This window comes from Canis lupus, chromosome 34 (assembly GCF_048164855.1).
Source record: "Canis lupus baileyi chromosome 34, mCanLup2.hap1, whole genome shotgun sequence".
In the NCBI taxonomy this organism is placed as follows: domain Eukaryota; kingdom Metazoa; phylum Chordata; class Mammalia; order Carnivora; family Canidae; genus Canis; species Canis lupus.
Genome location: NC_132871.1, coordinates 28142786 through 28160368, shown reverse-complemented (window position 1 = coordinate 28160368; position 17583 = coordinate 28142786). Strand labels below are relative to the sequence as shown.

At 41.7% G+C, this 17583-nt stretch overlaps 1 protein-coding gene across 5 annotated transcripts in view; it reads left to right on the top strand.

Moving 5' to 3' along the window:
• GPD2 (glycerol-3-phosphate dehydrogenase 2) overlaps window positions 1-17583 on the top strand; it is a 140666-nt gene that overhangs the window by 67596 nt on the left and 55487 nt on the right. For 3 of the 5 annotated variants that reach the window (XM_072811166.1, XM_072811164.1, XM_072811165.1), the window contains exons 4-6: window positions 5088-5212; window positions 6485-6582; window positions 7619-7782. In XM_072811166.1, the coding sequence (XP_072667267.1) occupies window positions 5088-5212; window positions 6485-6582; window positions 7619-7782 (387 nt within the window). Of the gene's footprint in view, window positions 1-3088; window positions 3234-3862; window positions 4373-5087; window positions 5213-6484; window positions 6583-7618; window positions 7783-17583 lie in introns of those variants that run through there. The other 2 variants (XM_072811163.1, XM_072811167.1) reach the window with 2 other exon arrangements.

Below are 17583 nucleotides of genomic sequence, written 5' to 3'. Positions count from 1 at the left end.
GACTCGATCCTGGGACCCCGGGGATCACACCCTGAGCCAGATGCTCAACCACTGAGCCACCCAGTCATCCCGAGAAACAGATCTAATAATGTCTTGATTTTGCATCACTTTCCTCCTCCCTCGTTCCATTGTTCTCATTCAATAAAAGTGAGAAATTATTTAGTGTGTAATAGCAGTTGAAAATTTAAATATATGTTTTTTCAAATATCTGGGTATTTTTGTGTGTGTGTGTGTGGTTCTGAAAACTTTTGGTAGTACTTTTAGGTTACATAGTGCTTGAGTATATCAATTTAGCTATAACTTTGGAGGTTAAATTTTTATGTTTTCTTGCTCTGGAAGGAGCGTTATCATTTCACTCCAGAAATTCTGGTGGGTAGCTGATGATATGACACTAGAAATAATAGGACAAGCAAAACAGCCTGGTTTGACAGAGAAGCCCATTTTAACTTTTGTTGGTATTCACTAGGGTTTCTCACATAAATACATGTGAAGAACTTTTTTAAATGTCCAATACTTGTAAAAGCAGTTTTGAGGCTTTAAAGTGTTAGCTCTCACTTACATATCCTGAAATATCCTCCTGAGATGGCTTGCTAATTCCTAGAGTAGTTCCCTGCCTCACACTCTGTCAGTTTAGGAAAGAAAAAAAAAAAATCCTTCCTGATAACATAAGCCCATAAAATTCTCTGTTCACATCACTCTCCAGTACCATCTACTGCCTTGTGAGGCTGGACTCTTTATTGCCCTACTCCTGCCCTATGGCACATCCCCTAAATGGTGTGCCTCCAGCTCTTCTCCACCACAGCCTATCCTCCACTCCCATAGGGGTTTGTGTTTCTCAAAACAATATCTGAGAATTTCTGGAAAAATTAAAATAAAATAAAAATAAAAAGTAAAAATCTTAAAAAAATGGATAACTTGTAGCCGAGTACAGTGTTCAGGATCGTGCATCTATAGCATTGATGTCAAGTCTTGTGCTTTCTAACAAAGTATTTGCTACTCAAACCAATTCATGACTTGGAGCCACGTTCTCAGAGGCATTTTCCTTGTCAGGAGACTCTGATCCTACTTTCTTGTGAGAAACAACTGCAGGTGGGACAGAGTCCACATTCCCTAATGTGGATGTACGGCCCTTTGTGACCTGCCTCTTACTCTTCCTCCCACTAGATCTTCACATCGTCCCCAGCCCCAACGTGACAAGTGGCCCCCCAATGAGCTGGGCCATCTCGAGCATTTGCCTTTCTCGTGCTTAAGATTTTATTTACGAGAGAGAGAGAGAGAGAGAGAGAGAAAGAGAGAGAGAGAGGCAGAGACCCAGGCAGAGGGAGAAGCAGGCTCCCTGCAGGAGCCCGACTCGGGCCTCGACCCCAGGTCCCCGGGGTCACGCTCTGGGTCAGGGCGGGTGCTCAGCCGCTGGGCCCCAGGCGGCTTACGTGCTGGCTCTTGCCCGCGTTCGTCCCCCGCCAGCGGCTGCCCCCTAAACTCAGCCCTTCCTGCAGCCCCCGGCCCAGGTACCAGTGACAGCTTCAGCTGTGCCCGCGGTTCTTGTTCACGCGGGAGTCGTGCCATCAGCAAACGACGACAACTTCTTGGCGTGGACCGCGAGCCATCACCCAGCCCAGCGGGGCGGGCGGCCGTGCTCCCAGCAAGTCCCGCGCCCTGGGCACGACTCCCCTCCGCCCGGCCACGCCTCGCTCCTTGTGACCCGAAGCCTGGGGGCCGCCTCGAGTCCGCGGCCCTGAAACGCGGCAGCCTGCTGCCCCCCGGCCAACCAGCGAGGCCAGGGGAGCGGAAGTCGGCCAACCAGAGCGGGCAGGGGAGCGGAAGTCGGCCAACCAGAGCGGGCAGGGGAGCGGAAGTCGGCCAACCAGAGCAGGCAGCGGAGCGGAAGTCGGCCAACCAGAGAGGCCAGGAGAGCGGAAGTCGGCAAACCAGAGCGGGCAGGGGAGCGGAAGTCGGCCAACCAGAGAGGCCAGGGGAGCGGAAGTCGGCCAACCAGCGAGGCCAGGGGAGCGGAAGTCGGCCAACCAGAGCTGGCAGGGGAGCGGAAGTCGGCCAACCAGAGAGGCCAGGAGAGCGGAAGTCGGCAAACCAGAGCGGGCAGGGGAGCGGAAGTCGGCCAACCAGAGAGGCCAGGAGAGCGGAAGTCGGCCAACCAGAGCGGGCAGGGGAGCGGAAGTCGGCCAACCAGCGAGGCCCGGGGAGCGGAAGTCGGCCAACCAGAGCGGGCAGCGGAGCGGAAGTCGGCCAACCAGCGAGGCCAGGGGAGCGGAAGTCGGCCAACCAGAGCGGGCAGCGGAGCGGAAGTCGGCCAACCAGCGAGGCCAGGGGAGCGGAAGTCGGCCAACCAGAGCTGGCAGGGGAGCGGAAGTCGGCCAACCAGAGAGGCCAGGGGAGCGGAAGTCGGCAAACCAGAGCGGGCAGGGGAGCGGAAGTCGGCCAACCAGAGAGGCCAGGGGAGCGGAAGTCGGCCAACCAGAGCGGGCAGGGGAGCGGAAGTCGGCCAACCAGAGAGGCCAGGGGAGCGGAAGTTGGCCAACCAGAGCGGGCAGGGGAGCGGAAGTCGGCGAACCAGCGAGGCCCGGGGAGCGGAAGTCGGCCAACCAGAGCGGGCAGCGGAGCGGAAGTCGGCCAACCAGAGTGGGCAGGGGAGCGGAAGTCGGCCAACCAGAGCGGGCAGCGGAGCGGAAGTCGGCCAACCAGAGAGGCCAGGGGAGCGGAAGTCGGCCAATCAGCGAGGCCAGGGGAGCGGAAGTCGGCCAACCAGCGAGGCCAGGGGAGCGGAAGTCGGCCAACCAGAGCGGGCAGGGGAGCGGAAGTCGGCCAACCAGAGCGGGCAGGGGAGCGGAAGTCGGCCAACCAGAGCGGGCAGGGGAGCGGAAGTCGGCCAACCAGCGAGGCCAGGGGAGCGGAAGTCGGCCAACCAGAGCGGGCAGGGGAGCGGAAGTCGGCCAACCAGAGCTGGCAGCGGAGCGGAAGTCGGCCAACCAGAGAGGCCAGGAGAGCGGAAGTCGGCCAACCAGAGAGGCCAGGGGAGCGGAAGTCGGCCAACCAGAGCGGGCAGCGGAGCGGAAGTCGGCCAACCAGCGAGGCCAGGGGAGCGGAAGTCGGCCAACCAGAGCGGGCAGGGGAGCGGAAGTCGGCCAATCAGAGAGGCCAGGGGAGCGGAAGTCCAGGCTCCCGGGCCTTCAGGACAGAGGTGCCTCCCCTGCCTCCTGCCGAGAGGAGCCGGCAGGGTGGGGCCTGCGCTCAGGGAGGGGTCATGCCGGGAGGGGGCGCCATGGGCAGGGGGTGGTTGGTGGCGAGTGCTTGGCCCTGCCTCTCCTGGCCTGGTGGGCCGAGCCCCGGACTCCGCGGAGCCTGACAGGCCTCGCTGAGGCGCGGGTTCCCAGGTGCCGCGGGAGGTGGGCCCCGGGCCCGCGAGAGCCGTCTCCTCGGACGGAGGAGCCGCTGAGCAGAGCATCCCAAGAGCTCGGCCCCCCCGCCCCTGTCCGCGGTTTTAGGCGGGGCTCCCGGTTTCCCCCCAGCCCGGAGTAAGAGCGGAGTCCTCTGTATTTTCCAGTCTGGCGCCTGTAAAACTGCCGCGTCTCCCCGCGTGTCTGGGCGGGAGCGGCTCGGCGGCTCGTCCGCCCGACTCCGGCCTAATTAATGCCCGCCCGGGGCCTGCCTTGTAGGTTCCCAATATCCTTCTAAAAAAAAAAAAAAAGAAAAAAGAAAAAAAAATATATATAGATAGATATATAGATATAGATATAGATATAGATATATATATGCGACGCATTTTTCTGTTTTTTTTTTTTTTTTTTTTTTCCAAATACATTCAGTACTAAGTTTACTAAGCGTATCTGATAGAGTTTCCACAGTTGAGACTTCGACAGATCCTTGCCTGGCATAAATGCTTCCGAAGTGTGACCCGAGGCTACAGCACCTGTGATTTCTGTGTTATTTTGCTAGTTAGTTAGAGCATTAGTGGTTTTGCCCTTGAATCAAAGTTCTCTACTTTTTCCTCCGTGGTTTCCAAATATTTTGTCCTCTTGAGTCAAGGGAATTGCCCTGATTTTATGATGACATTTGGGTACGATATTTAAACTGTTAAAAGTTATAAAAACGACCCTTTGGTATTAAATGTAATAAGTGGTTCTGAATTGAATACATGCACAGATTATCTTATATGGGCTTTGTGAGCCCAGACTGTTCTAGTTGCATATTCTCATTGTAACTGACTCTGCCATTCTCTCATCCCCTGTGAGTACACCGGCTGTGACAGTGCCTCGTGGCTTGGTGTTGCTATCCACTTTGCATCTCTAACGGGTGTATGACACTTGCAGTGCTTACTGTTGGTCCCAGCCAGGCCTGAAGAAGCAGGGATGACTCTGTAAGAAAACAAAACAAAGCTGGTTTCATCCCTACGGGATTTATTGCAACCCTCAAAGAAAGGGGCAGAGATAAGACTCCTAGAACCAACGTATCTCTGCTCACCTTAATCTTTACCCAGAATATTGTCTTGTCTTTACTCATGGATACTCTGCACGGGGTCTATTGGTTCTGGCTAGTATTTTTCTTTGTAATTCTATAGTACTATGCTTGCATGTCTTAAACTATGAACCCCTCAGTGTCAGAGGTTATTCTCTTCCTTCTTCCCTTTTGGTGCTTTTGGTCTTTCCCCCCCATTTCATGGGAATGAAGGGCTGGAATGGGTGAAAGACTTGTAATGAGGGATGAATGTGAGTTCCACAAGGCTTCAAAACCACACTGAGTTAACTCTACATGGGTCAGGATGGGTGCCAGGCTCTCCTTTGACCCTCTGGGTGCCCCAGAGTATGTTACTGCCATGAAATTGTACTGTAATATTTTCTAGTTGTGATGCATTCACAGTTTAATATGCTTCTAGTTCTGGTTTGACTTTTCCCCCAGGAAGAGGCTAAAATCTCTTCATTATAATATAGACAGTGTACTGCACTTTGAATACAAATTTATCCATGTTCAGAGTAATTTTTCTTGTGATTGTCTCTACCCTGGAGAAGTGCCTTTAATGAATTACATACAAATTGTGTAATTTAAGAAGTTAATTTGGTTTTCTGGTTACACAGGACTAAAAACAGCCCTTGTAGAAAGAGATGATTTCTCATCAGGGACCAGCAGCAGAAGCACTAAATTGATCCATGGTGGTGTGAGATATCTTCAGAAGGCTATCATGAAGTTGGATATTGAGCAGGTAATTGTGTATGCTGGTTGTTAAACAAAAATTGCGACTATGCTTTTTTCTACCCAATTAAATCAGTTTTTTTTTTTATGGCTTTTAACGTTTCTTCCTGTTGGAAATACCTATTTAGTGTGTATTCTGCTGAAATATCTTTCAGGAGAGGTGTGCCTGGCTCTTTCCTGTAGCTTCGCGTTTATGGGTAATCAGGGGCTTTTTCTATGCAGGCGCATCAAGGTAGCAGATTTACAGAATCACCTTTGGATATGTTGCCTTTTATCAGTTGTGATTGTTTGTTTGTTTTGCCAATGGCTAACAAATTGCTACTTCCAGACAATTTCGGGGAGGGCGGCTCTGTTGTAATACAGAAGTGTTAAATTGATCCTCTTAACTCTAAGTGCAATCATACGCTCATATTGTCACTGACATATTCTTAAGGAAAAGATGATCTGAGTCATGCTTTTCTTATGTCACACTTTATTGTGTCCAGTCTGCCACCATTTGAAAACTGCCAAGGCAGTGTGGAAGATGACATTTCCCAGAGGGGTAAAAAAAAAAAATCAGCTGAACTCCCTATCTGCTTCTGGTACATGAAAACCACAGCAGTGCTAACTTGACATTGTCAGTTTCGAACGTGTCCTCTTTTCTTCCGTGTCTCTTCGGCATTGTGATGGATGCAAAGAAAAGAGCATTAGACTTAGAATCCGATGACTTGTGATGTGTTCCAGCTTATTTATTCAATTTCTATGCACCTCAGTTTTCTCATTTTTAAGTTAGTGTTATAATAGTAATGCTGGCTTTTCAGAGAGGCATAACGAAGGGAAAAGGAGTCAAGATGAAAGCCTTTCTGTAAACTATAAAATACTGTGCAACTCCTAAGTACCATCTCTGCTGTGTTAGTGGAGGCAAGAAGGGGACATTTAGCATGAATTGGAACAATCTGTTATTTCTTACAGGGGGAAATATTATAGAGGACTGAGAGGGCGGACAATACAGAGAATGCAAGATAAATTGTTACAATAATCTTGTAACTCCAGTCAGGAAAATATCTTACACCTGGGAACTCTGACAGCATGTTTTTCTCCTATGCAAATACAGTTAAGGTTTCTAAAAAATCTTTCAGGTTGACAGCATGATGTATTATTAGAAATTTGATTAGGAGGGAGCTATCCTCACTCAGAGGTAGAGGGTTTCTGTGTATCAATCAGTTGGCAGGGTGTCTATTTGCCATTTGAAAATATTATGATCTGTTACTGCCAAACTAATTTTCTCTGTTTTGCTTTTCAGTATAGGATGGTAAAAGAAGCCCTTCATGAACGTGCCAACCTACTAGAAATTGCTCCCCATTTATCAGCTCCGTTGCCTATAATGCTTCCAATTTACAAGTAAGCCTTTCGATATCATCTTTATGCTACTTGCTCAACTGAGGTCAATAGAACAACACAGTTTTAATGGAAATAGTCCCTCAATGTGTATTTCTTCATGTACTTTTAATTGGTCCTAATCTTTAATCCTCTTCAAATGTTTGCCTGTGTTGTGTTTAAAAGCATGGCTTTTCCAAAATTCCCCTTTTCTGACCTACCTCTTAGGACTAGATCTTGAAGGCTGAGGAGGTTGCATTCTGTGTTTATATTTAGTGGTTTCTTACCCCAGTTTACTGAGAGCCTATAGAAGAGCAACTGCATTTGCACTGGGGAACAGAAGAGGGTCATTTGCAGGCTAAAATGCACAGCCGAGAAGTATCCTGCTGCAAAATCTGAACCTAACATGTACCAATTCGAAGCTTAAACCCTTTTGGTTCATTTTAAATGTTCAAATGAACCAGAACTAAAGTTTGGTTTAGAGGTGTCAGATTATAGATTATAAAACCCAATTTTCCTGGTGTTGTTGGAGCTGTCCATGAAATTGCCTTAAGTTGGGATATAGGTAATATGAAACAGTGGTTTGTGTAACTGCTACCCACATGAGTTGTGAGTGCTTAGAAACAGGTTTTGTCATTTCTGTCCATATTTTGTTGTAGACTGCTTAGAACATCTTAAGCCAATGAATCTCTGTACCCTAGGTGCACATTAGCCTCACCCAGGCCCCCAACCTTCGTCCACTTAAAGCAGTCTCCAGACATGTGAGACCCAGGTATCTGTAATTATGGCTGATGATCCCCAGAGAATTCTCAGATGAGGCCAGGTCAAAAAGCACTGCTTTAGGGATGATTCCTGTAAAGTCTCACTGATTCATTTACTTATGTAATTCAGCTCAGTTGGTGTCAAAAACAGTCACAGTTCCTCCTGTTTCTTTTGCAGTAAGTACACATCTAGATACACTTTGCTTTTCTTAAATGTAAAGTATATTATAACTTAAAGTGGCATTCTATAATGTTCTGCTCTGTGTCTCAAGAAACCTTTCTCCCTATTTATGCTGTAGGTGGTGGCAGCTACCTTACTACTGGGTAGGAATCAAGCTATATGATCTGGTTGCAGGAAGTAATTGCCTGAAAAGCAGTTATGTCCTCAGCAAATCGAGAGCCCTTGAGCATTTCCCAATGCTCCAGAAGGACAAACTGGTAGGAGCAATTGTCTACTATGACGGTATGTGATTTTCTTTCTACAAGACACTTTTCTCTTCCTCGTGACCCTTTTAGTATGTTCTTAATGAGATAGTTTTGCATTCTTAATTTTAATGCTGATCTTCTACAGCACACAAACATGTGTGCGTGTGCACACACACTCACCATTTCGTCTAATACTAGCTGAAAAACTACCTATGGCGTTTTGCTTTTAGTATTGTTTGTTTTTGCATATTCTTTTTCTTCTTTCATTTCTACTTGTGTCTCATGGTTGGTTTGGTTCATTTTCCATCATTATGAATTTGGACCCCACCCACATGCCATTTAATTTGTTATATGTTTGCCAGTGAATACTTGCCTTATGAATATATTATAATGTTGAAAGCAGCTGAGGATCTGTTAGTTTTTCTAGATGAAACCTCTATTTTCAAGGGGTTATAAACCTAGGGAAAAATGCCCCCTGGGCTGAAATTGACATGTTTGTATTTTGCACAGGACACAATTCTTGAACATATAATTTATGTGATGAAGGTAGATGAACATTGCATCTGTTAAACCAAAGCCTCAGGTTTTATTGCTTATTTTATTGTTGTTAGATGTTTTCTAACAGTAACATTATCTAATATCCATGTGCCATGTGTTCCATGTTCATTCTTTGTGTGTGGGGGTGGGTACGGGGGTTGTGAACAATATAATTTTACACACTTTTATTTTTTTTTATTTTTTTTACACACTTTTATTTAAAGGAACTAACTGCTTAATATATCTCCAGATGGACCACAGAGTAATACAAAACAAAACAGGAAAAGCCATTTGTGAAATTTTACTGTAGTTTTAAAGGGTATATGGATTTGGAAAATAGTCCAGGGAGGGATGTCCATTTATAAAATAAATAGGTAGACACAGATAATTGAACATGTTCAGAAAGTCTTAGAAATTTTGTGACACAAAGGAGACAGCCTAGGCTCTATAGCTTTGTGGGTTTTTTTTTTTAATCCATTATGTGATCTTTTGTATTTCCTGTTAGATTTCTAAACTCTTAGCATGAAGAATTTTTTAAATTTTTTCTGTTCTTTCTGTTCTTTTTCTTTTTCTTTCTTTTCTTTTTTTTTTTTATCAGGAGACTTTAATATTTATACTTCATATTCTGGGATATCCTGAAGGCTACCCCACTTTTTTTCTTCTTCTCAGTCTTAGATTTCTGAATCAATTTAGCTGTCTGTCATGCTTTCCTATATGAATGCAGAATGTATGTGCACAGAGAGGGCAACAGGGACAAACTCAAGAAAATGTCCTAGGAGCAACAATATTGGAAAAATGTTAAGGGTCTTAGACAAACATTAAAAGCTAGAAAATTCACAATTTACAGTACCTTCCAGCATCTAAGCACCACGGGGGGGGCACTTAACTACTTTTTTGGCGCCCCTGATTGAGCCTCTGTGTTAAAGGACAACCTTCACTGTGATTTTGCTTTCTCTGCATCAGACCTTTAATGCTAATCCATTGTAGTTTTGTGGGTGATTATATTAAAGAGGTTTTTGGTCCAGGAGGAGTAAGAAGGCATTCTGCAAATGGCATCCTGCCCACCCTGACAAGGAAGTGTGTGTGCCCTTTGCCTCACATTACTCATTCCTCCTGTTATCAATCCTCTCAAATACTTGGTCATTTTCCTTCCCACATGATGCAGCAAACACTAACTAGTTTTATTTTTTAGCTTGTGCATATCTGAATCTCCTTGAGAGGGCTGTTAGTGGATGCCATATCTGAATTTGTGGCATCCGGTTTTTTGTTGGGTTGATATTGCTGTGAAGTATAGATTGTTGTTGATTCTACGTAGAGAAACCAAAGGAAATCTATGTCACATGTGCAGAAGAAATATCCGATTAGAAGCAAGGAGAAGAAGAATTTATTTTTTAAAACAGATTTTATGAATTAGAAAAAGAGCATGAGCGGGGGTAGGGGCAGAGGGAGATTTCCCATTGAGCAAGGAGCCTGATACAGGGCTTGATCCCAGGACTCTGGGATCTGACTGAGCCACCCAGGTACCCCAAGAATTTCTTTAAAATTGGTTTCCATACCTTGTTATAAGTTTGAAAATTATGAGTTTAGCAAGGATTATTGAAAAATATAGACATTGTTATTAAAAATAATTTCCAGGGCACCTGGGTGGCTCAGTGGTTGAGCGTCTGCTTTTGGCCCAGGTCATGATCCTGGGGTCCTGGGATCGGGTCTCACATCAGGCTCCCCAGAGGGAGCCTGCTTCTCCCTCTGCCTGTGTTTCTGTCTCTCTCTGTGTGTCTCTCATGAATAAATAAATAAAATTTAAAAAAAAATTCCAATTGGTATTTGAAAGTTGACTGTAAAAATCTTTAAGTCTTGAAGGGGTGAAAATAATTATATTCTAGTCATTTGAAATATATATGTATATATATGCATATATGTATATAGTTTACACTTATATTTTTATCCTTGTTCTGAAATGATACACATCCAACTATGTCATGCTTGAGGTGAGGCAAAACAAGAATATGAAACAAAGTATAGTGTTATGGTTTCACAACCATGGGGCAACTCCTGTTTTACTCAGTGGTGCAATGAGCAAATTAAATATCAATGAGGGAGTAGGTAGAAGGAGCAGATAAGTAAGGGCACTAGATGTGGTAAATGTGTGCTCAGAGAAAGGAAGGAATGCCTTACCCCTTGACCAAAATAATAACATTATCATCCTGTCACCAAAGTATTTCAGAGATGAAAAGGTACCTGAACATTTACTATTGCCACTGAGGTCTGCAAGTTGTAATTTATAAGATAAAACTTTCTTAACAATAAAAAAAAAATTCTTTATAAATGACCATTATGAGAATGTAATAAGTTATCCAAATAATTTCAAAATGCATATGGGCTGTTTGAAATACTTTTTCTTTTTTTACTTAAAAATGATTTAGAAAAATAAAAAATAATTTAGAGGTGAAATTCACATAAAATCAACCACTTTATTATTTTATTTATTTATTTTTAAAGATTTTATTTATTCATGAGAGACACAGAGAGAGAGTGAGAGAGAGTGAGAGAGGCAGAGACACAGGCAGAAGGAGAAGCAGGCTCCATGCAGGGAGCCTGACGTGAGACTCGATCCCAGGACCCCAGGATCATGACCTGTGCCAAAAGGTCCTAAACCACTGGGCCACCAGGGATCCCCAAAATCAACCACTTTAAAGTGAACAGAAATAACAATAACAATTTTTGTAACTCCCAACTTGGGAGAATCCTGATTATGGTAAAAAAGTGGCACAAGTAAGTAGCTTGTACTTCTAAATGTCACAAGAATTTTGGCTAAAAATTCTTATTAGTAATTCACTATACAGTTACTTTAGTAACTTTGAAAAGTGAGCTATAACCGTGTGAAAATACAGTCAGACGAGTAAACATTGCCATGGACTTAGACCAGTGTCTCAGGTTGTCTCAACACTGAGACAGAAACTTTAAGGTTTCTCAACACTGAGATGTTAAGGCTGTAAGATGTTCCTTCTGAAGTAGAAAAAGGACGAGGATCAAAGTATTTTTCTTAATTACTCATAAGAATAGTTCATCCTACATAAATAGTGATGGCCATTGCATTTGATTAGGGCAGAATTAATTCTTCCGCTAAAGTCAGTGAGGACAATAAAATAAATTCCACCTACTTTTAAATGTAGTAATTATAGAGGCTATTATATACCTGGCATAGGTATGATCCAGTGCCATATTTTGTTGTTAAACTGCTGAAAAACAAACTCACACATATGGAGGAATAACTACCATCTTTTTCAGCGCAAAGTAAATGTCAAATTTTTCAGTAAAATTCATATGAAGTGAAAGTTGGGCTAGGAAGTGACAGATCAGGTTATATTTCCTTCTTCTATTCTGTCAGAGAAAACATACAGTCAACTCACTGGTTTTCTGATGGAGACACAACCCTGGTGTCGCCTACCTGTTCCTTGGCATAAGCTGTCCTGCAAGCCCTCAGCTAAGCGCTGGCCATAGCCCTGCCCCTGATACGGTGGGGACTGGTGGCTAGTCCAACTCCACTAAGTCGGCAAGAAGCGTTTGAGGCATGACAGGCTTGGGTCTCTTGGCCTGCTGGGACGTATGACTAGCTCTGGAGGGGGTGCCAGTTTCCTAAGGAACTTCTTTTGTCTTCCTCTGTCAACTTGACTTTAATAGTCCTGTTCCTGGAGTATGAGCTTTGGTGCCATTCTAGTCGGGCTCCAGTTATCAGATCCAGTGCACAGAAAATGGGATATAATTAAAAATCATTAAATATTTAAAACCATTAAATACTGCCATTAAGCTTCTATAAGATGAAACTAGAGAACAAAATTACAGCTTTAAATTCTTGCTTCTGAGAGTCAAGGCACTGAGAGAGCTGTCTGTTATTTCATACCCAAGGATGTCCTAAAGTATTCCTTATGCACATATGAAAATAGCTACCTACAGGAAATTACATTAGCTTTCCTAATGTAAATAAAAGTTGGTCATATCCATGTTTCAAAGGGGGAATTAAAGCCCAGGGTTCACTAGAATATTCATTTTTATTCCAGCCTAAAACTCAACAGCATACAAATAGATGAATTCAGCTCGTGAGAGAGCAAAGCCAATTTAATCTCTGGCTCCCCTGAGGTAAATGTAGTTCACGGTCCTGCCCCCACCCCAACCTCAGCTATAATCCCTGGCTCCTGGAGGTAAAAATGCACTGAAGTGAGGAAAATTCTGCAGCAGGATATAATGATTCGAAATGACAGGGACAATAATGACAATGAATTTCATGTCTCCCAGTCATGAGCTGGAGATGCTTGACTAGGCTGACTTATACAATTAAATTGTTACAGGTACAGCAGGAGATGCAGTTAGCTGTGTGCTTTGGGGAACGGTGCCTCTGGCAAAAGGCATATTGTGGAATCCAGACTCTTTTGTTAGGAACAAACTATTACTCCTCTAGGCATGCACCCACAATTGTATACTTTAATAAGAGAAATCCTGGGTGGAAGACAAGTCTTTTATGATGTTGATTTCATCTACTTTGAAAGCAAAAAAAAATCAATTATGCAATAACACAAAGGTTATTTATTTGTTTGTTTGTTTTGGTCTTCTGCTTTTGTTTTTGTTTCTCCTTTGACTTCCTGGAACAGAAGTCAAATTCGAAGATGGTGTCTTTCATCCTCATTCATAACACTTGCAAATACAGTTGTTGAACTAATTGGGTGTTAACAACTTTAAATCTGACAGACACATTAATTTTTTCAGAGTAATAGAAATAGGTTGAAAAAATAACCAAATGATGTAGGTTTGCAAACAAAATGGAGTAATATTATGCAAGTTCGGGCCATGTGCTCCTTAATACCAATTCTTGCAGGCTTGCTCCGGTCATCTCTAAAGTGGACAGCCTTCTGGGGTGCACAGGACCAAGCCACTAGATGTAGAAGAACTTGTTAGAACTTCTACTTGGCTATGTTAGTTTTTACATATAGTTTAAATGTCTATAATATGTAAGTACAAGTGTGTGTGTGTGTATATATATATTATATGTTGATATTATATGCTGATATTTACTGTACTTTTGGGATACTAGACTTAATTTTTCTTTTTTGAACCACTGGGTTAGTAATTTGTCATCATTTTATGTCTTTGATAACTGAACTAATTTGAATGTTTTCAAGATAGATGTATTCAGCTAGAAGATAAATTCCCCTAGAGTAAACATCACCAAATCCATTCCTTCATTTCTCAAGACCCAATTTCTGTGAACTTTGATCGAGGGGTCTAAACCCCTGTCAATAAAAAGGGAGTTATCATTGTGGGGCCCTCAACATTATCAGAATTTGGCATGATACATTAAAACTTTATTGTTTTTATTTTTATTTCCATCTCAAAATAAAAATATAAATACATTAAAAATGTAAAGTAGTTGTATTTGCCAATAATTCTCAAGACTCCTAATCTTTTTTTTAGATCATTATTGTACAGACTGAGGTATAAAAGTATGTAAATATTGAAGCATATAAAAGAATACATTTAACATATATGTAAAGACCCTGGAATCCACTGGCAACCTTAAAACCCCGAGAACATTACCGATACATTGAGGCTATTTGTGACTTTAGATTGTGAATATTCCCCATTTCATTGTCTTTGCTCTTTCCTAAAAAATACTATTATGAATTTTATTATTAGAGTTCCTTCTTTCACTTTTTTATCTGATATAAGTATATTTGAAAATGACCTATTGGTTAGTTTTTTTTTAATGTTTTAAAAGTATAATATGATGTGTTATGTAAGTTGATATAAACACTTTGGAAAACAAACACTTCTAATGAAGTTAAGCATACACAAACCTTGTGATTCAGTAATTCTGCTACTAAATATTTACCCCACAGAAACTCTGACACCTGTCCACTGGGAGATATGTACAGAAAAGTGCATTGCAGCACAGGGTATAACTTCAAAAAGGGAAATGATTCAAATATCCATCGACGGACAAATAAATAAATAACCCATGTATTCACATAATGGAGTAAAACAGCGTTAAAAGTGAGTGAACTCAGCTAAAGTGAACAATGTGGATGAGTCTGGGAAAACTAATGTTGAAAATGGCATGATAGCGCATCTCACAATTGCAAAGCATTACAATCATACTTGGAAGGTGCTTTCCAGAGTGCTGTGGTGTAGTTGAAACAATCAGCAATATGGACGTAGTTAGGTTTACAAACCTTGAGTTTTGAGCCCCACATTACACAACCATGAATTTAGGCCCTTAATACCTCTCACTCACTGTGTATGTTGAGATTTAAATGATTTAATAAATGTAACATAACTTTATAAGTATAAAACATTATGTAAATATTAATCTTTTATTTGGGTCAGTTTTATGGTCCACCAAATTTCTACTTTTTGTGTCACAGAATGAAACACCAGTTCTCTCAAAGTCTCTTTACATATGTAAAATTTGCAGTTTCTTCCAGAAATAAATTGGCAAAACATTCTTAGGAGAAAGGAAAATTTTGTGCGTATAGATATGCTCAAGAATATGATCTTTGATGTTTAAGGGCTAAAAAGCACAACATTTTAAAAGAACTTACTCTGAAAATATCTACCTTTTTAGACGTTGATCTAGAACATATTTAATATTTATTCTTGTGCATATGTAGTTTATACTTATAAGTTAAATGAATAATTTTTATCTTGATTTTCTGCTGTCATCTTTTCCATTGTTTTTTTCCTCTTGTTTTCTGTGAGTTAGATAAGTGAAGCTGACATCATTGCTCATACAGCAGGCATATTTTTGTGCCTTTTTGGTAGTCAGTGTATCTGGATACCAGCTAATGCTAAATGAAGTTTGACATGTACCCCTAAGAAACAAAAGTTATAAATTGTGGCTTCAAAGGAAACCTTAAATAAATAGGACACATTTGTGTCCACCCAGGCTAACATCTAACATATGCTTTAGCTTCCTGATGATGAGACAGAGCAAAATAGCCCCTAGGAAAGTTTGCGATTGTTTATTGCTCACTTGACCAGCACATATTAAATACCAAGCTTTCATCTCATTATAATTAGTTTTTAAAATAATTAAAAGCACACAAAAGTGGATTTGATCAGGTGTAGCATACTGAGTAGTAGTAGTCATCCATATTCTACTCTATATGCAAGCTTAAAAACAGTGCTGAAACTCATCAATAGTAGGATATGTATGCTTATAAGGTGTTTGAACAGATAGTTCTGGTGGGTTCACGGTAAGCTACCTGCGTCTTACTCTGTGGCTCAGCTGATCTTCTGTCTTTTACATTGAAGTACAGTTGACACATAATGTCATTAGTTTCAGGTGTATCTCAGTTCACTTTTTTTTCTTCAAGATTTTATTTATTCATGAGAGAGAGATTGAGAGAGAGAGAGAGAGAGAGAGAGAGAGAGAGGCAGAGACACAGGCAGAGGGAGAAGCAAGCTTGCTGAGCCACCCAGGCGTCCCTCAGTTGAACTTTTTAAGAAAATGATGCGGGGTCAAAGGTAAAAGCTATTGTATCAAAAATCTCTGTGCCCTCTTCACAGTTTGTTCATACACACACACACATATATAATTTATGGGGCTTCTTCTATTTTTCAGACAATGTCCCTGGCGTTACAGTCAGATGCATTAAAGACCAAGAGTTCTGAGACTTCAGGTTTTCAGAGAATTCAGTGCATATATATGCCAGATTTTGTGCCAAACACATGGTCCCAATGACCAACAGTGTTTTACAGTTGTGTAGCAGAGTATGGTTTTCAGGAACTTCTTTTTCTCATAAATGATTTTGTTTGACCCAACTCAGTGTGTGTGCTGGAATGGGATATAATAATGCCTCCCTATTTCACAGGGGAAGGGAGAATCATAGACAAATATCTGGATCAGTATTTGGACATGTGGGGATATGAAAGTTTGTTTTATTTTGTTTGGGCTAAAGAAAAAGAACTTTACAAAATGTAGATTATAATAATATGATAATAGTACGGCTTCTTTTAGCTACCATTTGGTTTTAAGTATGTCACACAATAAATAGCCCAGTAGTTCAACAAAGTATACACATTTTTATTAAGGGGAAGTTTTAACATATGTGGAAGTAATAAAAATGATAAAATGTACTTCCAGCTTGAGCACTTAGAAACTCATGGCTAAACTTCATCTATATTTTTATATACTCTCCCCTGTCTTCTAGATAGCAAATATTTAATAAATGAATATTTTAATCTGTATCCTTTTCAAAAATATTATTGAAGTATAATTGATATACAATTCATATTACTTTCAGGTATATAACATATTGATTTGACAATTCTGTACCTTACTCAGTACTCACCAGGGTAAGGGTATCACCATCTGTCACATGCAACATTATTACAGTATTCTTGACCATATTGCTATAAGTACAGCATTGTCACCTCTACGACTTATTTTATAACCACAAGTGTCTATCTCTTAAATCTGTTGTTAAGGATTTTTTTCAACATACAGCCACATCTAAAATGTTTTAAAAATAACGTCTTAATATCATCTATCTGTTCATGTGTCCCCTGTAGTCTTATAACTTTAATTGGATCCTGATTTTAAAATCCCCCGTAAAACAAATAAAATCCTCACTGAGGTTCATGTATGGCAACAAATTCCCTTTATAACTAACAAGTTTCCCATCCTTTCTTTTGTTTCCTTCTTCGTTTACTGGTACCTCTGTATTTCCTATACAAGTGGTAGTTTGGCTTACTCCAGGCATTTGTTGCATAAGAAACAACAACTTAGTGGCTTAAAATATTAATATACTGTCCTGCAGTTCTGAGGCAAGAGCTCTAAAAAGCTTTCTTACTTACATGTCTGGCCCGTGGGCTGAGAGGATTGGACCTCTGGGAGCTGGCCCAGCATCTCTGTCTCACCATGGCTTTTCCATGTGGCTAGCTTGGACTTTCTCACGAGGTAGTGAGACTTCTTCTGGGGTGGCTGGCTGGCCACAATGAACATACCAAGGGACCAAGGCACAAATGAAAGACTTATTCAGACCCAGCCTTGAAAACCACAGTGTCACTTCCACCACATTCTCTTGTTAACGTGAATCACAGGGACAGCCCAGTTTTAAGGGCTAGGACCTTACAAAAGTAAGAAAAATAGCAGTGTAATTTATTGGTAAGAGGAGGGACATCTCTGTTTTGTCAAAAATACTTAGTAAGTAGAGGTGTGAATTTTCATTACATGTCTTTCTGCTACTGCTTTTTTTTTTTTTTTTAATCAATCATTATAATTATTGCCTGGATCAGTAACAGAATT